The sequence below is a fragment of the Somniosus microcephalus genome, chromosome 34, assembly GCF_052327205.1.
Source record: "Somniosus microcephalus isolate GS21.2 chromosome 34, FLI_Smic_1.0, whole genome shotgun sequence".
NCBI lineage: Eukaryota > Metazoa > Chordata > Chondrichthyes > Squaliformes > Somniosidae > Somniosus > Somniosus microcephalus.
In genome coordinates this window covers 7,939,460-7,962,684 of record NC_141020.1, presented here as the reverse complement: position 1 = coordinate 7,962,684, position 23,225 = coordinate 7,939,460, and the positions used below count along the sequence as shown (strand labels likewise).

The following is a 23,225-nucleotide window of genomic DNA, read 5'->3' as shown; positions in this document are numbered from 1 at the left end:
CAAAGGATTAGATTAACTAGCAATCACTCAATCAAAGGATTAGATTAACTAGCAATCACTCAATCAAAGGACTAGATTAACTAGCAATCACTAAATCAAAGGACTAGATTAACCAGCAATCACTAAATCAAAGGATTAGATTAACTAGCAATCACTCAATCAAAGGAGTAGATTAACTAGCAATCACTCAATCAAAGGAGTAGATTAACTAGCAATCACTAAATCAAAGGAGTAGATTAACTAGCAATCACTCAATCAAAGGATTAGATTAACTAGCAATCACTCAATCAAAGGAGTAGATTAACTAGCAATCACTAAATCAAAGGATTAGATTAACTAGCAATCACTCAATCAAAGGAGTGGATTAACTAGCAATCACTCAATCAAAGGACTATATTAACTAGCAATCACTCAAAGGACTATATTAACTAGCAATCATTAAATCAAAGGACTAGATTAACTAGCAATCATTAAATCAAAGGATAGATTAGCAACCGATCACTAAATCGAAGGATTAGATTAACCAGCAATCACTCAATCGGGGGATACAGGAGGGTAATGCCAGGTAATGCACACTGAATTATTCTGCCCCAAAGGTAAAGTTTCATTGTACAGTATGTGGCCCGAACCTGTAAAGTCACCAATTCTAATGGCGTTTGGTCACTTGGCAGTGAACTATCGTTAATTGTCATTGCTTAGGGATGTTTGTAGGCTGGCAGATGCTTGCAAATCCTTAGCTCCGGGTCAGAAGAAACCAGGAGGAAACCTCCTTTTATACTTGCTTCTTCATTGGCAGGTTCCCTATCTGTTCAGTTGCAACTTATTGCTGTATTTATGAATGAGCCACTCAGGTGAGACATGTTTGAGGTATGATGGGCCTGTACTGGACAAGCTGGACCTGGTACAGTCAAGTGGTCATTCAAACAAAACGCGACACCGAGCCACATAAGGAGACATTAGGGAGGAAGTTCCAGAGCTTAGGGCCCAGACGGCTGAGGGCACGGCCGCCAATGGTGGGGGCGATTAAAATCAGGGATGCTCAAGAGGCCAAAATTGGAGGAGCGCAGAGATCTCGGAAGATTGTAGGGCTGAAGGAGGTGACGGAGAGAGGGAGGAGGGTGAGACCATGGAGGGGTTTGAAAATGAGAACTGAGAATTTTTAAATCGAGACGTTGCCGGCCCGGGAGCAAGTGTAGGTCAACAAGCGCAGGGGCGATGGGTGAACGGGACTCGCAAGAGGCCAGAATTGGAGGAGCGCAGAGATCTCGGAGGGTTGTAGGGCTGGAGGAGGTTACAGAGATGGGGGGGGGGGGGGCGCGAGGAGGCCATGGAGGGATTTGAACACGAGGATGAGAATTTTTAAATCGGATTGCAGGGGGGACAGAGTAAAGTAAGGAATTGAGATCCTGGGGAAGAATGATGAGAGGAAGCGATGATTCGTGATTTGAAGCCCCTGAGGATATTTGTGAGTGGTGATGATACATTCGATAAGGTCCCACATAAAAGATTAGCATGGAAAATTGAGGCTCATGGGATAAAGGGGAAAGTTTTGGCGTGGATAGGGAACTGGCTGTCAGATAGAAAACAGAGAGTTGGAATAAACGGCTCATTTTCTGAATGGCAGGCAGTAACAAGTGGGGTACCACAGGGATCTGTCCTGGGCCCCCAGCTGTTCACAATTTACATTAATGACCTGGATCAGGGAGTCGGATGCAGCATTTCCAAATTTGCAGACGACACTAAACTAGGAGGGGGGGTGGGCTCAGAGGAAGAGACCAGGAAGCTCCAGAGCGATTTGGACAGACTGGGCGATTGGGCGGATAAATGGCAGATGCACTATAATGTGGACAAGTGCGAAGTTATCCACCTTGGGTGCAGGAACGGGAGGGCAAATTATTATTTAAATGGCAATAGATTGGGAGAGGGGGAAGTACAGAGAGACCTGGGTGTTCTTGTACACCAGTCACTGAAGGCGAGCATGCAGGTGCAACAGGCGGTCAAGAAGGCAAACGGTATGCTGGCCTTCATAGCAAAAGGGTTAGAATACAGGAACAGGGATACCTTGCTGCAGCTGTACAGGGCACTGGTGAGACCACACCTCGAGTACTGTGTACAGTTTTGGTCGCCTCATCTGAGGAAGGATGTTCTTGCCATGGAGGGGGTGCAGCGGCGATTCACCAGGCTGATACCAGGAATGGCGGGAATGACCTATGAGGAGAGACTATGTAGTTTAGGGATGTACACACTGGAGTTTAGAAGATTGAGAGGGGACCTCATAGAAGTGTATAAAATTCTGACAGGTCTAGACAGACTGGATGCAGAAGGAATGTTTCCCTTGGCGGGTGAGAACAGAACTAGAGGACATAATTTAAGGATAAGGGCTAAACCATTTAGGACAGAGATGAGGGGGAATTTCTTCACTCAGAGAGTGGTGAACCTGTGGAACTCATTGCCACAGAGGGCAGTGTACGCCAGCTCATTAAATATATTTAAGAGGGAATTAGATATATTTCTACGGGCAAAAGGGGTTAAGGGTTACGGAGAGAAGGCGGGGACGGGATACTGAATTAAAGGATCAGCCATGATCTCATCGAATGGCGGAGCAGGCACGAAGGGCCGAATGGCCTACTCCTGCTCCTATCTTCTATGTATCTATGTATCTATGTATTTCAGCGTGGACTAGAGACACAATCCCAGCGGCCAGTTGGAAATTATTGACTAAATGCAGAGGTTGCTTTACCTCCCTTTCCTGCTCGCTCAGCCCAGCACAGGAGCGCTGTTTAAGCGATTGACACTGATTTATGTTTTCGCTATCTTGTTATTGCACAAGATTAAAAACACATTTCAGCCGGAGGAAAGGCAACAGTGGCTTTTGGAAGCCACTGGGCCCTGGGAGCAAGGCCCAAGAGGGGGAAAAACCAGACGGAAACACAGTCGCGAAAGACAAGAAGATCTTTTTGCAGGAGCGATGTTTGCACCTTGCAAATCCTTCCGTCAATCAGCACCGCTTTTTTTTAAGAAAAACGTTTGCCACAGTTCTCCGCGATTCCTTTATCGGACGAGTCTATTGCTCAGCCCCGACGGTCTGGATGTCGCCGGGTGGTTTTTTTTTATGCCGTTGTCGTCGGGAGCTCGTTCCTGTTTCCAGCTGATCGCCATTTTCTTACGGATTCAGGAAACCCTATTCGGTCTGCGTGGGTGGTTTTGCCCGTGCTGTACCTGCCCTGGCAGTGTTTGATGGGACAGTGTAGAGGGAGCTTTATTCTGTATCTAACCCGTGCTGTACCTGCCCTGGGAGTGTTTGATGGGACAGTGTAGAGGGAGCTTTACTCTGTATCTAACCTGTGCTGTACCTGCCCTGGGAGTGTTTGATGGGACAGTGTAGAGGGAGCTTTACTCTGTATCTAACCTGTGCTGTACCTGCCCTGGGAGTGTTTGATGGGGACAGTGTAGAGGGAGCTTTATTCTGTATCTAACCCGTGCTGTACCTGCCCTGGGAGTGTTTGATGGGGACAGTGTAGAGGGAGCTTTACTCTGTATCTAACCCGTGCTGTACCTGCCCTGGGAGTGTTTGATGGGGACAGTGTAGAGGGAGCTTTATTCTGTATCTAACCCGTGCTGTACCTGCCCTGGGAGTGTTTCACGGGACAGTGTAGAGGGAGCTTTCCCTGTATCTAATGGTTAATAATGGCACTGGGTGACAAATGTTGCAAAGGTTGTTGCTTCCGCTGTGTCCAGGTTCCACAGTGCCAATTGCATATCGGCAGTGGGCAGGCTCGTGCATGACACCATTCTCTTTCTACACCGGATGTCTCTGGAAACTGGTTAAGTAGTTACTGTATGTCTGCAACCTTGTAACTCAGTGATGACGCAGTGATGGATTCCTCGCCGGCTGTACAACACTCTGGAGCGGATCTGGAAGTCTATGATGACAAGGAGATGGATCTCTCGCAGAATATGCAAGACAGAAATGGATTTCTCCAGGGACCCTGGACCTCGACAATGCACACAATGCAAAGGTCCATTTCCCCACACACGGTAAGGCGTTGACAATGCAGAGCTCGGCTCCCCTGAGATTCAGGCAGCCTTGACAACCCAGAGTTGGCTTTCAAGCATCACTGATAAGTGCTATGGAAGAAAAGTTGGGACTGAGGAAATATCTCAGAATAGTTTTACTTCTTAAATTGCCGTGACTATTGTAACTGGGGTTATTAACGTTGGGGGAATTCCTTGCTCTTCATCAAGAGCGCTGTGGGATGCGTAACAGCCACCTGAATCACTGGAACAGGAAGACAAGGGCACCAGTCCAAAGTGTCATCTGAAGGACGGCACCTTTGCTAATGCTCGCTCAGTATTGCACTGGGGTTTCAGCCCAGTTTATGTATATGCAGATAAATAAAAAGAAAGACTTGCATTTATATAGCGCCTTTCACGGTCACCGGACATCCCAAAGCACTTTACAGCCAATGAAGTACTTTTGAAGTGTAGTCACTGTTGTAATGTAGGAAAAGCAGCAGCCAATTTGTACACAGCAAGCTCCCACAAACAGCAATGTGATGATGAGCAGATAATCTGTTTTAGTGATATTGGTTGAGGGATAAATATTGGCCCCAGGACACTGGGGAGACCGTGGAATCTTTTACGTCCACCCGAGAGAGCAGACGGGGCCTCGGTTTAACGTCTCATCCGAAAGACGGCACCTCCGACAGTGCAGCACTCCCTCAGCACTGGCACTTGGCGTGTCAGCCTGGATTTACGTGCTCAAGTCTCTGGAGTGGGACTTGAACCCACGACCTTCTGTCTCACAGAGTAACATCATACGCACCTATTAGTCGGGGGTCGGATAAAGCGTTTTCGACTGGAAGGAAATGGGAATATTGGACATTCCCAGCGGTGGGAATGTAACTGGGGGTTTGTTATGTAATTTCTCCCTCTTGTGGCTAGAAAAAGATTATCAGGCAATAGCCAACCTGACCAACTTACTGTCCTATCGACAACAAGACAGCAACCCAACATGCTGACCAACTGAGCAATGTTAAATTAACGTGTGCTTCCCAAAAGCACCACTAGGTGTACTATTGAGTTATGCAGATCCGATCAATCTCTGAAATAAAAACAGCAAACGCTGGAGATACTCAGCAGGTCAGGCAGCATCTGTGAAGAGAGAAACAGAGTTAACGTTTCAGGTCGATGACCTTTCGTCAGAACTGGAAAAAAGCAGGAAATGGAACGGATTTTTAAGCAAGGGTAGGGGCTGGGAAAGGGGGGAGGGGATGAAAGAACAAAAGGGAAGGTCTGTGATAGGATAGAAGGCGGGAGAGGTTAAGAGACATTAAGAGATATTCAAGGCAAAAGGAGATGGTAATGGGACAGGTTAAGGAACAAAAGACGGCTCTAGATGAAGTGTAAATTGCGCTGGCAGAATGAAAGACAGCTGCCATGTGGGGGAGAAGAACAGAAGGCACAGACAAAAAGCGTGGATAAAAAATATATATATGACAGCCTTCCGGACTCAATATCGAGTTCAACAATTTCAGATCATAACCTCGGCCCCTATCATATTTTTATATATTTTTTATCCACACCTTTGGTTTGTGCTTTTTCTCTTTCTCTCTCCCCATGGCAGCTGTCTCCCATTCTGCCAGTGCATTTCACACTTCACCTAGAGCCGCCTTTTGTCTCTTTACCATCTCGTCTCGCCTTGAATATCTCTTAATGTCTCTTCACCTCTCCCCGACCTTCTCTCTTGTTCTTTCATCCCCTCCCCAATTTCCCAGCCCCCAAACCGGCCTTTTAATCTGTTTCATTTCCTGCTTTTTTTCCTCAGTCCTGACGAAGGGTTTCGACCTGAAACGTTGACTCCGTTTCTCTCTCCACGGATGCTGCCCTGGCCTGCTGAGTTTTTCCAGCGTTTTTCTGTTGTTATTTCGGATTTCCAGCAGCCGCAGTATTTTGCTATTGTGGCAGAGCCACTAAGGGACTCAGACCAACTGTATATAATTCCCTTTAACAATATGTTAGCTACAGCCTGAGTCTGTATCTTTGTATATACTGTTTGCATGTACAGAGCGCGGTCCCTTTAAGAGCGCGGGCAAACGCAATGACGTCACGCCGTTCCTCACGTGATCCCCACCGGCGGGAAAAACGTGATGACATCATGACGCCAGCCACGGGACTGCCCAAGCATTCCTCGTGGAGCCTCCGAACTGACTAGACCTGTATTCATAGTTCTCTTGCATCTGTTTGTTAAACTCAATTAGTTTTACATTAAACATCATTTGTTTGATCGCCTGAGTCGACTTCAGTATTCTGCCCTTGCAGCGCGTTCCTATGCAGAGCTAGACAGGTAGCTAACAACTTGATATCTTCCCATAAAAATCACAAGGCTTGACTTTTCTTGTAAAACTTTACTGAAAGATTCTTATTGTGAAACTGAAATACAACACAGAAATGGAAGCACACATTAGTATACAAGCACATAACTGATATGCATACACAAATTTAGGTACGCCTGAGCAACACAGTACATTTGGCATGTAACTTACCAAACACGTGGAAACACAGCTTACTGTGAATATACATTTAGCAAACTGGAAGGCATTCTCTTTAAATTAGCCCTGTACATAGTGCATCAAAATACAGCTACAAGTTAACCAGCTAGACAGAGAGCGAGCACTTCACGGCTAGCTGTGTAAGTTTGCTTACAGAGAAAAGTTACAAACTAAACATTTTCTGCAAAATATAGTGTACACTAATCATCTATAACATTCTCAAGTACTTACAGACAAATAGTATCCAAGGCTCAAGCGTGGCAACAATATAACTTCCCAGACCATGTGTGGCTGTAGGTCTGTGATATACAGTAGTTTACTTTACTGCACTTACTGTGCTTTACCGCACTTTACTGCGCTTTTACTGCAGTTGCTAGGTACCAAATATCCACTAGGTGGCGGCACACAATGGGAATCGACCCAAATTACCCAAACCCCTGAATTAACTGGAAAACTAACATAAATTCCTAATGAAAGACAGCACACTCAGTCTCTTGATAGGAACTAGACATTCCTACACTATTGTATATAGGATAGGGGCCGAGGTTATGATCTGAAATTGTTGAACTCTATGTTGAGTCCAGAAGGCTGTAAATTGCCTATCTCTGGATCCGATCAATCTTTGGTTTGTGCCGAGTCTCAGCTTCGACAGTTGCTGCAGTTGGCCTCAGCACCCCTGGATAGGGAGGGGGGTTGGGGGGGGGAAGGAAAAAATCAACCAGGGTTCCCACAGGCCCAATCGCTCTCAGTGAGCCCTGCTGGAAAACCTCGGTTGGGTGAGGACGGGCTTGGACGCGGCAGTGGAAAGCCAGCCCCCCCACAACAGCCCGATTAACACTCACTTTCTTATTTCAGATTTCCAGCATCCGCAGTATTTTCTTTTTGTAACACTCACTGGGGTCTATTATCGCTCCCTTTTTTTTTTGGCCTGGCCGTTGAAAGTCTCAAAATGGGGGTCGTTGCCTTGGCGCCCGGCTCCATTTTGAAAAGGGGGGGGGCCTAGCCCAGGGCCGCCAGCGCGGTCGCCTGTTTCGGGCAACGGACTCCCCATTTTCCATCGGGGTTCCGCGACGCAAGTAGGAACCCCGATTGCCATTTGTGGCTGGAACCGGCGCGAGCTGGCCCAGTGCAGGCTGCGACCCAGCTCCCCACCCCGGAGCGATCGAACCGAAGAGGCCCGGCTAAAGGTTAAAGGTCGAATTATTTTGGCGGGCCCCGGAGAAGCAGGAAATGTTCCACGGAAATCATCCAGGCCCCGGGACACCCACCCTGCACCCCCACCTCCCCTTGCTGGGGCCCTCCATTAGGCCTCAATCCGGTGAGAGGCACCGAGACATTTGTTTGGCTCTCGCAGCTCGCCTGCCAGATTTAATTGAGGCCAAGGCCTCAAAATGGCGGCCAGGGGGCCGGGCCTCCCCTCTCCCCCTTCCCCCCCCCTCTTCCCCCCCCTTTCCCCCCCTCTCTCTCCCCTCTCTCTCCCCTCCCCACCCTCTCCCCACCCCCCCTCCCCTCTCCCCTCCCCTCTCCCCTCTTCATCGCCGTAATGGGCGGCCCATCAGCGGCAAAAGTCAAAAATCAACCCCGCTGTTCAAACTCACGCATGAAGAATCACCTCTTTGGGGAAGTACTAGGGAGAGGCCAGGGTCCCCGGGGCTAATGAGCCAGCACCTTCTGAAGAGGGAAGGCAACAAAGATCGGCTTCATATACATCAACACGCGACATTGTTGTCAGCCATGGCTCAGTGGGCAGCACTCCCTCTCGCCTCTGAGTCAGAAGATTCGTGGATTGCAGTCTCACTCCAAGAGACTTGAGCACATAAAGCTAGGCTAACAACTCTAGTGCAGTACTGAGGGATTGCTGCACTGTCGAATGAGGCATTAAACCGAGGCACCGTCTGCCCTCAGGTGGGCGTAAAAGATCCCACGGCACTATTGGAAAAAGCGCTGGGGAACTTCTTCCCGGTGTCCTGTCCCAATCTTCTTCTTAGGCAGTCCCTCGGAACCGAGGATGACTTGCTTCCACATTAAAAATGAGTTCTCAGGTGACTGATGAGTCCAATGGGGGACCTACAGTCTGTCACAGGTGGGGCAGAAGGTGGGTGGGGTGCTTGGGTTGATGTGCGCTGCCTGCGCTTGGCTTCTGCTTGCTCCCGGCGAAGAGACTCGAGGTGTTCGGCGCCTTCCCGGATACTTCTCCACTGTCCCAATATTTATCCCTCAATCAACATCACTAAAAACAGATGATCTGGTCATTTTATCACATTGCTGTTTGTGGGAGCTTGCTGTGCGCACATTGGCTGCCGTGTTTCCTACATTACAACAGTGACTACACTTCAAAAAGTACTTCATTGGCTGTAAAGCACTTTGGGACATCCTGAGGTCGTGAAAGGCGCTATGGAAATGCAAATTCTTTCTTTTCTTTATTTTTTTGTTACAGTTTGCTGGCTTTTCTGCACAAGAACTCGAGTAACTAGAAGTACTCACCATTGTTGCTTTCTAATTTTCTCAAAGTTGTCTGTGGAACGAGGCGCGACCAGGCCCCGCGTGTGACAGGCATTTCATCCTGTGAGGTAAACCACAGCCGTTGTTGTAATGCAGCAATCGGGGTCGCCAATTTGCAAACAGCAAGCTGTTGCAGGTTTTGATTGAGGGATAAATATTGGCCCCAGGACACCGGGGGGAGAACTCCCCCTGCTCTTCTTCAAAATAGTGGCCGTGGGATCTGTTACGTCCACCTGAGACGGGGCCTCGGTTTAACGTCTCACCCGAAAGACGGCACCCCCGACAGTGCGGCGCTCCCTCAGCACTGCGCTGGGAGTGTCAGCCTGGATTATGTGTTCGAGTCGCTGGAGTGGGACTTGAACCCACTGATGTAAAAAGTCTACTGAGCAACAGAAAATGCTGGAAATACTCAGCAGGCCAGGCAACATCCGTGGAGAGAAGTTAGAGTCGACGTTTTGGGTCGAAACCCTTTTTCAAAACTGGAAAGGAAATTAAATAGATCGAAGGCAGGGCTGGGAGAGAACAAAAGAAGTGAAGAGACATTAAGAGGTATTCAAAACCAGACGAGATGGTGATAGGACAGTGGAGACAAAAGGCGGCTCAGATTAGGTGTGAAGTGTACTGGCAGGATGGGAGACAGCTGCCATGTGGGAGAGAGGAAAAAAAGGAAACGGGGGGGGGGAGGGAAGACCCAAAACAAAGGGGTGGAAAAAAATATATAAGTAAAAATGTAATAGGGGCCGAGGTTATGATCTGAAATTGTTGAATTCGATATTGAGTCCGGAAGGCTGCAACATGCCTAATCGGAAGATGAGGTGCTGTTCCTCGAGTTTATGTTGAGCTTCCGTAGAACAATGCAAGAGGCCGAGTACAGTGAGGTCCGAGTGGGAATGGAGCGGTGAATTAAAATGACAGGCGACCGGAAGCTCGGGGTCACCCTTACGGACTGAACGGAGGTGTTCCGCAAAGCCTCACCGTCCTTGGCCTCTTGCATTGTTCCACGGAAGCTCAACGTAAACTCGAGGAACAGCACCTCATCTTCCGATTAGGCACTTTGCAGCCTTCCGGCCTCAATATTGAGTTCAACAATTTCAGATCATAACCTCGGCCCCTATTACATTTTTACTTATATATTTTTTTTCCACCCCTTTGTTTTAGGTCCTCCCTTCCCCCCCACCCTTTCCTTTTTTTTCTCTCTCCCACACGGCAGCTGTCTCTCATCCTGCCAGTACACTTCACACCTAATCTGAGCCGTCTTTTGTCTCCACTGTCCTATCACCATCTCGTCTGGTTTTGAATACCTCTTAATGTCTCTTCACTTCTTTTGTTCCCTCCCCAGCCCTGCCTTTCGATCTATTTCATTTCCTTTCCAGTTTTGAAAAAGGGTTTCGACCCGAAACGTCGACTCTAATTTCTCTCCACGGATGTTGCCTAGCCTGCTGAGATTTTCCAGCATTTTCTGTTGTTATTTTGGATTTCCAGCATCTGCAATATTTTGCTATAAGACCACTGAGGGCTTGGTTTGAGTATAAAACAAGGCTTTAATCAACTGTTTCAAAACCATGAGATTTCTAGTTACATCGCTAGTTCCTGGTTACAGAAACATCCTGAGCAAGCTGGGCCCACGCCCGAGCATTTATACTCCTTGGACGGCGCCACCAGCTGGCCGCCCAGTGTTACTTCATGAGTCATGATAAGATTCATGACACCCACGACCTTCTGACTCACAGGCGAGAGAGAGAGTGCTGCCCACTGAGCCACGGCCGACACTTATTTAACAACCAAAATCATCGGGGAGTTAGGGCGAGGAGAGGCACAGACCTTGTTTCTAATCACAGTTTGGCAGCGAGGGGATCGTTTACCCAGCTTCAGTGAAGTCATTGTGATGTCACCACAAATACATGACTTAGGAAGGTGTAATAATGGCACAACCTGATAATAAGCACGGCAACCAAACGCACAGGGAGTATTAGATAACCATTTGATTTACAGCCCTGAGTGAGTAAAAAGCTGCGTTTTTAGCAAGGGATTTCCAAAGATATAAATGATATGTACAGAGTAGCATACAAGGTAAAGCAGTTATGTGATTCCCCCTTAGGATATATGCAGGCCATGTCTCTATATAATACTAGATCTCCTGTGGCCAAAGGTTTTAGCAGACTGGTTGTGAAATCTTCATCCATCCTAGCCGGCCTCCCACCTGCCACCCTCCGTAAACTTGAGCCCACCCAAAACTCGGCTGCCCGTGTCCTAACTCGCACCCAGTCCCGTTCACCCATCGCCCTCTGCGCTCGCTGACCTACACTGGCTCCCGGTCCGGCAACGCATCGATTTAAAAATTCTCATCTTTGTTTTCAAATTCCTCCATGGCCTCGCGCCCCCGCTCCCTATCTCTGTAACCTCCTCCGGCCCTACAACCCTCCCCGGAGATCTCTGCGCTCCTCCAATTCCGGCCTGTTGTGCATCCCTCATTTCCTTCACCCCTCCATTGGTGGCCGTGCCTTCGGCTGCCTGGACCCTAAGCTCTGGAATTCCCTCCCTAAACCTCTCCGCCTCGCTCTCCTCCTTTAAAACGCTCCTTAAAACCGACCTCTTTGACCAAGCTTTTGGCCGCTTGTCCTAATAGCTCCTTATGTGACTCGGTGTCAAATTTTGTTTGATAACCACTCCTGTGACATGCCTTGGGACAATTAAAGGCGCTATATAAAGGCACGTTGTTGTTGCTGTTGATGCTAGGTCGCTGCTAACCTGACCTGTCCCTTTTAAGGCCATTAAATATGCAAATCCAGCAAACCGTCGGTGATCAATCAAAAGGCCGTTTCAAATGCTGGTAGATTTCAGGCTGCAGCTCAGTTTAACCATTACAACAAACTGTGACATCTGCTATGTGACATCTGAAGCATAACAGCATTGACTGGACACAATATGTAGAAATGACATGTAATCTGTTATGCGAGCCCCATAAATTAAAGACTTGCATTTCTATAGCGCCTTTCACAACCTCAGGACGTCCCAAAGTGCTTTACAGCAAATGAAGTACTTTTTGAAGTGTTGTCACTGATGTAATGTAGGAAACGCAGCAGCCAATTTGTGCACAGCAAGCTCCCACAAACAGCAATGTGATGACGACCCGATCATCTGGGTTTTTTTATGTTGATTGAGGGATAAATATTGGCCCCCAGGACACGGGGGGAGAACTCCCCCTGCTCTTCTTCGAAATAGTGGCCGCAGGATCTTTTACGTCGGCCCGAGAGAGCAGACGGGGGCCTCGGTTTAACGTCTCACGCGAAAGACGGCACCTCTGACAGTGCGGCACTCCCTCAGCACTGCACTGGGAGTGTCAGCCTGGATTTTGTGCTCAATTCTCTGGAGTGCGGTATCAACCAACGCCCTACTGACTCAGACTTGAGAGTGCTACTATAGAAATAAGGCTGACACTGATATGTATATATATGTGTACAATATATAATGGCTGTGTAATCTGTACAATATACGATCGCCAAACAGCTTGCACATGTAGAGCCTTTAATGTAGTGAAAGTACATTAAGAAACAACAGCATAATCTCTATAATACACATTCGCTGTCTGATTTCTAGATAAAATACTAATTTCTATACTAATTTCCCAACATCGCAGGGAGAGGCACTTTCCTGTGTTCCTGGGCTTTTCCATGACGTGATGCAATACAGCCACACTGTAACGCTCTCACCACTGTCATCCTCATAGACTGGCCGACATGCCCGTTTTACGGAAGCGACGCGGTCTCCTGCAGCATAACAAGCGGTAAGAGCATGAGTTCCCTAAAGGCTCCGCTGGTTAGGAACAAGAGGAGGCCATTCGGCCCCTCGAGCCTGTTCCGCCATTCAATTCAATTCAATCATGGCTGATCTGTATCTCAACTCCGTCTACCCGCCTTGGTTCCGTAACCCTTAACACCCTTACCCAACAAAAACCTAGCAATCTCAGTGACATGAATCAGTCATTCATGAAAGAAAGACTTATGAAATAATACTGAGTGGCCTACGGGTGGCGCTGTCCAGGGAGAGTATAAATACTCAGGCACGGGCCCAGCTTGCGCAGGACATTCTTAACAGGAACTAGTGAAGGACACAACTAGACCTCCATGTTGTAGAACAGTTGATTAAAGCTTTGTTTAATGCTTAGACCAAGTGCCTAGTAGTTTTCTTACGTTACTCTGTTTTTGAAATTGTCAATTGACCCCCCCCTCCAACCTCAACAGCTTTTTTGGGGGACAGTTTTCCAGATTTCTTACCCTTTGTGTGAAGAAGTGCTTCCTGACATCTCCCCTAAATGGCCTGGCCTTAATTTTAAGGTTATGCCCCCCCTTGTTCTGGACTCCCCCCACCCGTAGGTTAAGGTTGGGTGGAACTGAGCCATTCCAAGCAGGAAAATCCCGGGATCCATCCCTGGCCTGTGCAGCGGTTAAACCGCGACGCAACATGGTCTCAGCAACCCCGGGTTGAGGGTAGGTTCTTGCTCGTGATCACTATCCAGTGAACCCTGCTTGAAAGTGTTTGTGTGTTGGGGCCTCGCTAGAGGGCAGCATTAGGCTTCTTCTTCTTCGGCAGTCCCTCGGAACCGAGGATGACTTGCTTCCACACTAAAAATGAGTTCTAGTTCTCAGGTGACTGATGAGTCCAATGCGGGACCTACAGTCTCTGTCACAGGTGGAGCAGGTCTGTCACTGTTGGGGCTTGTCCACGAGGGTCCTGACGTTCCAGGTCCCGAACTTCATTTTTAAGGGTGGAAGATGCCTGTGCGTGAATTCTTTTAACGTGGGGTGGCCGTTGCACACCAGCTACCACACGGGGCTTGACAGAGCAAGGTCTTGTTTGGGTGATTGGGTGAGTTGGGGGGGCGGTGGGGTGGGAAAGAGACGATACTATTTTGGACGCCACAGGAAGCGCCTGGTTGAGTTTAACATTTGATGCATCTTTTAATGTTTAATGCCTTTGTTACTACAGGGTTATAGCCTGTGAAACCCAGGCAGAGAGGACCTGCGGGAAGGAGGGAGGAGGACAGTAGCAGTATGTTTGTGTGTGTGTGCTAGGCCGTTGTAGCAGAGCCTGGTCTCCAATCGTCTTGGATCCCCTTGCCATTGGACCAAGACCTTGCTCTGTCAAGCATTAGGCTGGGCTGTGATTGCCTCCGTTCCCCCTCCCCCCCACCCAACATTCTTCAATATAAAAGGGGAAAAAAAGGTAGACTTGTATTTCTATAGCGCCGTCCACGACCTCGGGAGATCCCAAAGTGCTTTACAACCAATGAAGTGCTGTACTTTGTTGAAGCGTGGTCACTGTTGTAATGTAGGAAACGCGGCAGCCAGTTTTGTGCACAGCAAGCTCCCACAAACAACACTGTGATAATGGCCAGACAATCTGCTTTAGTGGCGTGGGCTGAGGGATAAATATTGGGACAGGACGCCGGGGAGAACTCCCTCTGCTCTTCTTCAAAATAGTGGCCGCGGGATCTTTAACATCCACCTGAAAAGCGACGGTGGCTACAGATTCAATAGTGGCCTTCAAATGAGAATTGGATGAATACTTGAAGGAGAAAATATTGCAGGGATATGGGGGAAGAGCGGGGGAGTGGGACTAACTGGATTGCTCTTCGAAAGAGCCGGCGCAGACTCGATGGGCCAAATGGCCTCATAAGAACATAAGACGTAGGAGCAGGAGGAGGTCATTTAGTTTGAAGTTCATAACATAAGAAACAGGAGCAGGAGTCGGCCATTCGGCCCCTCGAGCCTGCTCCGCCATTTAATAAGATCATGGCTGGCTGATCTGATCTTGGCCTCAACTCCACTTCCTTGCCCGCTCCCTTATCGTTCAAAAATCTGTCTATCTCCACCTTGAATATATTCACTGACTCCGCCTCCACAGCTCTCTGGGGAAGAGAATTCCAGAGATTCACGACCCTCCGAGAGAAGAAATTCCTCCTCATTTCCGATTTAAATGGGTGACCCCTTATCCTGAAATTATGCCCCCTGGTTCTAGATTCCCCCATGAGGGGAAACATCCTCTCTGCATCTACCCTGTCAAGCCTCTTCAGAATCTTACATGTTTCAATAAGATCCCCTCTCATTCTTCTAAACTCCAATGAGTATAGGCCCAACCTGCTCAACCTTTCTTCATAAGACAACCCCTTCATCTCAGGAATTAACCTTGTGAACCTTCTCTGAACTGCCTCCAATGCAAGTATATCCCTCCTTAAATAAGGAGACCAAAGCTGTATGCAGTACTCCAGGTGTGGTCTCACCAATACCCTGTACAGTTGTAGCAGGACTTCCCTACTTTTATACTCCATTCCCTTTGCAATAAAGACCAACACTCCATTTACCTTTCTAATTACCTGCTCTTTGTGATTCATGTACTAGGACTCCCAGATCCCTCTGTACCTCAGCATTTTGTAATCTCCTGTGCTGTACTATTCTATGAAGTGTAAAGCAACCCTTCACACTGCCCCATTATGGAACTTGGCGCATCTCCTCATTGATACCGTTATTTATCCTGTTTAGGTATTATGAAGGTGGTGGAAAGTATCAAGTGAGCGGTCCGACAATTAGGGAGATTCCCCGGGCAACCATGATCAGCTTTCCCAACCTGGGGAAGACCAGGAGCGATCCCGGCTCCTCCAGCAACACGCAAGGCGAAGAGGAGCCCAAGGTTTACTGTGGGGGGGCCGAGAAGCACCTCCCAAAGATGGCATTCACCAGCTGGAGGGGCACAGGGTTCAAAAACGTGCCACGGTGCCACACGCTTGGCGTCACTTCCGTGTTGGAGTCTGCCGAGGAATTGGCCGCTGGTTTGTCAGTTGGCCACATGAGGCTGGAGAGAAGGGAACAAGGGGCTTACCCGATTGGTTGCGCCGACAGGAAAAGGGAGTCAAGGAAAACAGAAGCGCTGGACAAGAATAAAAAAAACTCGCTGGATGCCACACAGGGTGAGTGTCAACATGGTCGGTCACCAGAGGACACCCCCCGAAGGTGCTTGGCAAAAGAACCAGAGGCGACCTGAGGGAGAACATTTTTATTACGCAGCGAGTTGTTGTGATCTGGAACGCGTTGCCTGAAAGGGCGGGGGAAGCAGATTCAATAGAAACTTTCCAAAGGGAATTGGATAAATACTTGAAGGGGAAACATTGACAGGAGTGGGACTAATTGGGTGTCTCTTTCAAAGAGCCAGCACCGACTCGCTGGGCCAAATGGCCTCCTTCTCTGCTGGATCATTCTATGACTGATGAGTGAGTCATTGACGTCTTCAACATTTCAACATCTGTCTCCAGGCCAAGGCGTGGAGGAGATGTCTGTAATAAACTGATGAGGGTGCCGCTCTGTCCCGTACGGTCTGATAGCAACTCAGGAAGTCCAGGGAAATGCTTCAAGAATCGCTCCACCGAGTGGCTCAGCGAACATCTCCAGTAAAATTCTGAGTCATAAAGACCTGACGGACCCATCTCGTCGCCTACAATTCTACAGTGTCCCCGGGTTAGGGACTGGGGAGGTCAGCCAGGATTCCTGCTCTTGTGACCTCCTACTGGGAAACGTGGGTGTGTGGACATCCATCATAACCTCGGCCCCTATTACATTTTTACTTATATTTTTTATCCACGCCTTTGTTTTGGCCTTTCCCCCCCCTTTTTCTCTCTCCCACATGGCAGCTGTCTCCCACTCTGCCAGCGCATTTCACACCTAATCTAGAGCCGTCTTTTGTCTCCACTAGTCCTACCACCATCTCGTCTCGTTTTGAATACCTCGTAATGTCTCTTCACTTCTCTTTTGTTCTCTCCCAGCCTGGCCTCTTAATCTATTTCATTTCCTGTGCTTTTTCAGTCTTGACAAAGGGTTTGACCCGAAACGTTGACTCTATTTTCTCTCCATGGATGTTGCCTGGCCTGCTGAGTTTTTCCAGCATTTCCTGTTGTTATTCCACAGGATTTGGTTTGGTTATGATGCCATCCCTCCTGTAGTTGAATAGCCTACTGACACTCACTATCTCGGTTCACACGCGACTAACGATCATTGGGGCTTGGTACTGGACAGCGACTAGAGTGACTCTTTGGCCCCTGCCACCGACTCCGTTCCCTCCCCCTTGGTTCCAGCTCCCTCCCTCAGCCACTCTCAACCAGACCACTCGCAGCCGTACTGATCAGTTTGAGCCTGAGCTGAGCTTTAACCCCCCACATTCCACCCAGCCCCAGGACCGCGTTCCTCCCACCTTTGCAACTTTGGCTGTTTTCAACCCCTACCTTAGCCCCTCTGTCACTGAAACCTTTATACGTGCCTTTGTCACCGCCAGTCTCCACTTTTCCAATGCTCTCCCTTGCTAGCCTCCCGCCACCCTCCCTCCACAAACTCCAACTTGTCCGAAACTCTGCTACCTGCGCCTGGTCCCGCACTAAGTCCCACTCGTCCATCACCTCCCACCTTGCCTGACCTGTGCCCCAACTCGTTCAATTTAAAATCCTCATCCAAAGGTTGTTCCACTGCCTTGCTTTACCCTATCTCTGCAAGCTCCTCTAGCCCTATAATCTCTCTCAAACTCTTTGGGGGAGAAATTCGGTATCGCCCCATTTGGGGCGCAATTATTGGCCGGGCGCAAAGATTAGCGCCTGGCGCTAATTATCGCCTCCGACTGCAAACTTGGCTTTTATCGCCCCTGGAGGTGATTAGAGCGCTAAATCAGGCGCTTCATATCTGTCTTAAGGCGCAAAGGCCAAGGAGCGAGGCGCTAACTCACAGCGCTGGCAAAGCTCATGTGATGCCAGTCAGCAATGGAACACAGACACACTGGCACCGGCCAGTTCTTAAAGGGGAGTTCTGACGAATGGTCATCGACCTGAAACGTTAACTCTGTTTCTCTCTTCACAGATGCTGCTTGACCTGCTGAGTTTCTCCAGCATTTTCTGTTTTTATCTTAAAGGGGAGGGTCGATCTTGGTCTCCCTCCACATCCTGTTCATTGCAGCCTTGAGTCTCGGCCTGGAGAGACCTGTACATCAAATCTGCTGGAAAGAACAATGGAGAGGCCCAGGGAAAGAGCTCAGAGTGCAGCCCCCACAGTCTCTTCTAAATAGATACAAGGAAGGGCAAATCAAAATGAACCTGCAAAGTGCTGCTCAGTCCCCAAAACTCCTTCACACAGCGTTGAATCTCTCCAGAAGTCTCTCTCTCTCTCTCTCTCTCTCAGAATGCGTGGTGCAAAAATGTCACCAACAAAAAAAGGCAGGAAGCGGTCGCCTTTAAATAGCGTTCCCCCAGTCCCTTTCTGACTGCAAAACGCTCCCCTCAACCTGTCGTTGCTAGCGGCAGGCGGTAAGGCAGGGGGCGCCACTCAATATCTGGTCCGGGGCGTTGCGCACTCGACTGACGTCACGATCTGCGGGCGCAGGAGATCGTGGCGGTAGTGTGTAGCGCCGCCACAAAATGTTGGGTCAATTTCACGAGAGGCGCGCCCGGGCGCTAGTTGGTTTGCGCCCCACTTAGCGCCCTCTTAAGGCGCTAACGGGTGGCGCTACCAACTGAATTTTTCCCGCTTTAGTCTTCTTAAAAATTAATTCACAGGATGTGGACGTCGCTGGCAAGGCCGGCATTTATTGCCCATCTCTAGTTGCCCTTGAGAAGGGGGTGGTGAGCCGTCGCCTTGAACCGCTGCAGTCCGTGTGGTGAAGGTACTCCCACAGTGCTGTTAGGGAGGGAGTTCCAGGATTTTGACCCAGCGACGATGAAGGATCGTCGGTGGTGGAGGGAGTGAATGTTTAAGGTTGTGGATGTGTTGTGATTCTTGTGCTCAATGCTAATATTTATAAAACCCAATATGCTTTGGGGCTTTTTTATATAACTTTTTTACAGTCACGTTAACTTGAGCTTCTGCAGAAAAGGATATGGTGGGACGGTGGGGTTGAGATCAAACAGAGAGAAGTGGGCTTGTTGCATTAGATGTTTTTTTCTTCAGCATCTCATTCACTCCCTCCACCACCGGCGCACCGTGGCTGCAGTGTGTACCATCTACAAGATGCACTGCAGCAACTCGCCAAGGCTTCTTCAGCAGCACCTCCCAAACCCGCGACCTCTTCCGCCTAGAAGGACAAGGGCAGCAGGCGCATGGGAACACCACCACCTCCAAGTTCCCCTCCAAGTCACACACCATCCTGACTTGGAAATATATCGGCCGCTCCTTCATCGTCGCCGGGTCAAAATCCTGGAACTCCCTCCCTAACAGCACTGTGGGAGCACCTTCACCGCACGGACTGCAGCGGTTCAAGAAGGCGGCTCACCACCGCCTTCTCAAGCGCAACTAGGGATGGGCAATAAATGCCGGCCTTGCCAGCGACGTCCACGTCCCCAGAATGAATAGTGATCATTTTAAGCTGTCCCTTGTGCCTATTGACTGTCTTTGTCTTTGTTGAAGGTTTGAAGAAGGAAGTGGGTGAAATTGAGAGGTTGTTGAAGTTTCCCGTGACTGATGGGTTATCTGCCTGGAAGGGACCAGAGCCAGTGGAGGATGAGTATGTACACAAAGCCTTTGCAACCCAAATGAGACAATCCCCTTCCCAAGTGGAAAGAGAGAAAACTGCAAATGCTGGAAAAAGAGACAATGCTGGAAATACCAAGCAGGGTCCCTTCAGGATCTGAAAGAATAGTCAACGTTATTGGTTGTGACTCATTCAGAACATCCAAATTGTTCGCATTTCCTTCTCTTTCAACTTGACTAGCTTTGCATTTTCTCCTCCCAAGGGGTTTGGGAGTATTTTTGTCTATATTGAGTAAAAACGTAGGGACTGAACCAGTCCAAGATTGCACAGCCTTCCTGGGTAATTAGAATTCGAGCGTCTAATGGATGGTTCAGCGGGTCTGTAACGCCCGGTGTGCAGCTGAGCCATACGGAGCAGAAAGGTTCCTGGGTTTGATCTCTGTTCTATGCTGAGCTCGCTGATCTCAGCCTGAGCAGCAGGCAAAAGAAAAGAAAGACTTGCATTTCTATAGCGCCTTTCTCGACCTCAGGACGTCCCAAAGCCCTTTATGGCCAATGAAGTACTTTTTTGAAGTGTGGTCACTGTTGTAATGTAGGAAACGCGGCAGCCAATTTGCTCACAGCAAGCTCCCACAGACAGCAATGTGATAATGACCAGATCAGCTGTTTTTTTAGTGATGTTGGTTGAGGGATAAATATTGGCCCAGGACACCGGGGGAGAACTCCCCTGCTCTTCTTCGAAATGGTGCAATGGGATCGTTTACATCCACCTGAGAGAGCAAGCGGGGCATCGGTTTAACGTTTCATCCGAAAGACGGCACCTCTGACAGTGCGGCGCTCCCTCAGCACTGCACTGGGAGCGTCAGCCTAGCTTTTGGCGCTCAGGTCTCATGGAGTAGGCCTTTGAACCCATGACCTTCTGACCCAGAGGCGAGAGAGTGCTGCCCACTGAGCCGCGGCCGGCACAAGTAGAAAGTTGAGGGGAGGTGGCGCACTTTTGTGAAGGTGGTTGTAAGGATTATTCAGTCCTTCCAAACTTTCTTTTATTCGTTCTCCGGACGTGGGCATCGTTGGCAAAGGTTGGCATCTATTGCCCGTCCCTTGATACGACTGAAGCTAGGCCACTTCAGAGGGGGCAACTAAGTATCAACCATGTTGGTGTGGGCTTGTAGTCACTCAGATGCAAGGATGGCAGGTTTCCTTCCCTCTTGGACTTTAAGAACATAAGAACATAAGAAACGAGCAGGAGTAGACCATTCGGCCCCTCGAGCCTGCTCCGCCATTCAATAAGATCAGGCCTGATCTTCGACCTCAACTCCACTTTCCCGCCTGATCCCCAAATCCCTTGATTCCCCTAGAGTTCAAAAATCTATCGATCTCAGCCTTGAATATACTCAAAGACTCAGCATTCACAGCCCTCTGGGGCAGAGAATTCCAAAGATTCACAAACCTCTGAGTGAAGAAATTTCTCCTCATCTCTGTTCTAAATGGCCGACCCCTTATCCTGAGACTGTGCCCCCTGGTTCTAGACACTCCAGCCAGGGGGAAACAACCTCTCAGCATCTACCCTGTCAATCCCCCTCAGAATCCTGTATGTTTCAATGAGATCACCTCTCATTCTTCTAAACTCCAGAGAGTATCGGCCCATTCTACAGAATCTCTCCTCATAGGACAACCCTCTCATCCCAGGTATCAATCTAGTGAACCTTCGTTGCACCGCCTCCAAGGCAAGTGTATCCTTCCTTAGATAAGGAGACCAAAACTGTGCCCAGTACTCCAGGTGTGGTCTCACCAAGGCCCTGTACAATTGTAGTAAGACTTCCTTACTCTTATACCCCAACCCCCTTTACAATAAAGGCCAACATGCCATTTGCCTTCCTTATTGCTTGCTGTACCTGCATGCGAAGCTTTCTGTGTTTCTTGCATGAGGACACCCAAATCTCTCTGAACACCAACATTTGAAAGGAATAGAAGGATATGCTGATGGGGTGAGATGAAGAGGGGTGGGAGGAGGCTCGTGTGGGGCATAAATAAGGAGTGTGATGAAATACTCTCCACTTGCCTGGATGAGTGCAGCTCCAACAGCACTCAAGAAGCTTGACACCATCCAGGACTAAGCAGCCCATGATTGGCACCCCATCCACCACCTTAAACATTCACTCCCTCCACCACCGGCGCACCGTGGCTGCAGTGTGTACCATCTACAAGATGCACTGCAGCAACTCGCCAAGGCTTCTTCGGCAGCACCACCCAAACCCGCGACCTCTTCCACCTAGAAGGACAAGGGCAGCAGGCGCATGGGAACACCACCACCTCCAAGTTCCCCTCCAAGTCACACACCATCCTGACTTGGAAATATATCGGCCGTTCCTTCATCGTCGCTGGGTCAAAATCCTGGAACGCCCTCCCTAACAGCACTGTGGGAGCACCTTCGCCACACGGACTGCAGCGGTTCAAGAAGGCGGCTTACCTTCTCGAGGGCGATTAGGGATGGGCAATAAATGCTGATCTTGCTAGCGATGCCCACATCCCATAAGCGAATTTAAAAAAAATACCGGCATGGACCAGTCAAGCCGAGCGGCCTGTTTCTGTGCTGTACACTCAATGTTTACATATATATATATATATATTGGGGTGGAATTGTCTTCTCTTTCACGCATTCTGACATTCGTCTTCTGTTTCTCTTTAGGCAGCCAGCCCAGCTAGTAATGAACCCATGCAGATGGGCACCCAATTGTCCTCACATTAACGGCATTTCACTGAGATACAGCCACTGAAGTATCTCCATCTAAGGACCGTGTATCTCTTCAGCCGGTTCCTATGGACCTCATTTCTGATACCAAGGGCCAGAAATTCCCTGGTGGAGCGAAAATAACATTTATCATAATAAAAAGATAAACAACCTCGTAGCGCCACTTGATATAAGACATAAGAACATAAGACGTAGGAGCAGGAGTCGGTCATTCGGCCCCTCGAGCCTGCTCCGCCATTCAATACGATCATGGCTGATCTGATCTTGGCCTCAACCCCACTTCCCCGCTCTCTCCCCATAACCCGCGACTCCCTTATTGTTCAAAAATCTGTCTATCTCCACCTTAAATATATTCAGTGACCCAGCCTCCACAGCTCTCTGGGGAAGAGCATTCCAAAGATTCACGACCTTCTGAGAGAAGAAATTCCTCCTCATTTCCAATTTAAAAGGGTGCCCCCTTATTCTGAAATGATGTCCCTTAGATCTAGATTCCCCCATGAGGGGGAACATCCTCTCTGCCTCTACCAGATCTGAACCCCTTTTAAATCACTGGATCCCATAACTCATTATCAAGTTCTCTTCCCTTAGGCAGTCCCTTGGAACCGAGGATGACTTGCTTTCACATTAAGAATGAGTTCTCAGGTGACTGATGAGTCCAATGCGGGACCTACAGTCTCTGTCACAGGTGGGGCAGACGGTGGTTGAAGGGGGCGGGTGGGTGGGGTGCTTGGGTTGACGTGCGCTCCTTGCGCTGCCTGCGCTTGGCTTCCGCTTGCTCCCGGCGAAGAGACTCAAGGTGTTCGGCGCCTTCCCGGAATGCTTCTCCTGCACTTTGTGCGGTCTTGGGCCAGGGATTCCCAGGTGTCGGTGGGGATGTTGCACTTTTTCAAGGAGGCTTTGAGGGTGTCCTTGAAGCATTTCCTCTGC

The 23,225-nt window shown here is 49.0% G+C and overlaps 1 protein-coding gene across 3 annotated transcripts; it reads left to right on the top strand.

Moving 5' to 3' along the window:
• The first annotated feature begins 10,998 nt into the window (after positions 1-10,998).
• On the top strand, positions 10,999-22,449 carry LOC147096716 (uncharacterized). Of its 3 annotated transcripts, none has more exons than XM_085973332.1 (5): positions 10,999-11,051; positions 12,691-12,837; positions 15,593-16,017; positions 19,484-19,580; positions 22,236-22,449. In XM_085973332.1, exons 2-5 carry the CDS (start codon positions 12,791-12,793, stop codon positions 22,321-22,323), a joined length of 657 nt encoding a protein of 218 aa, XP_085829458.1. In that variant the 5' UTR covers positions 10,999-11,051; positions 12,691-12,790; the 3' UTR covers positions 22,324-22,449. The 3 variants fall into 3 exon arrangements, with proteins under 3 accessions (XP_085829458.1, XP_085829457.1, XP_085829459.1); XM_085973331.1 differs by having other exon boundaries at positions 11,016-11,123; XM_085973333.1 differs by lacking the exon at positions 12,691-12,837 and having other exon boundaries at positions 11,020-11,123.
• The last annotated feature ends 776 nt before the right edge of the window (positions 22,450-23,225 follow it).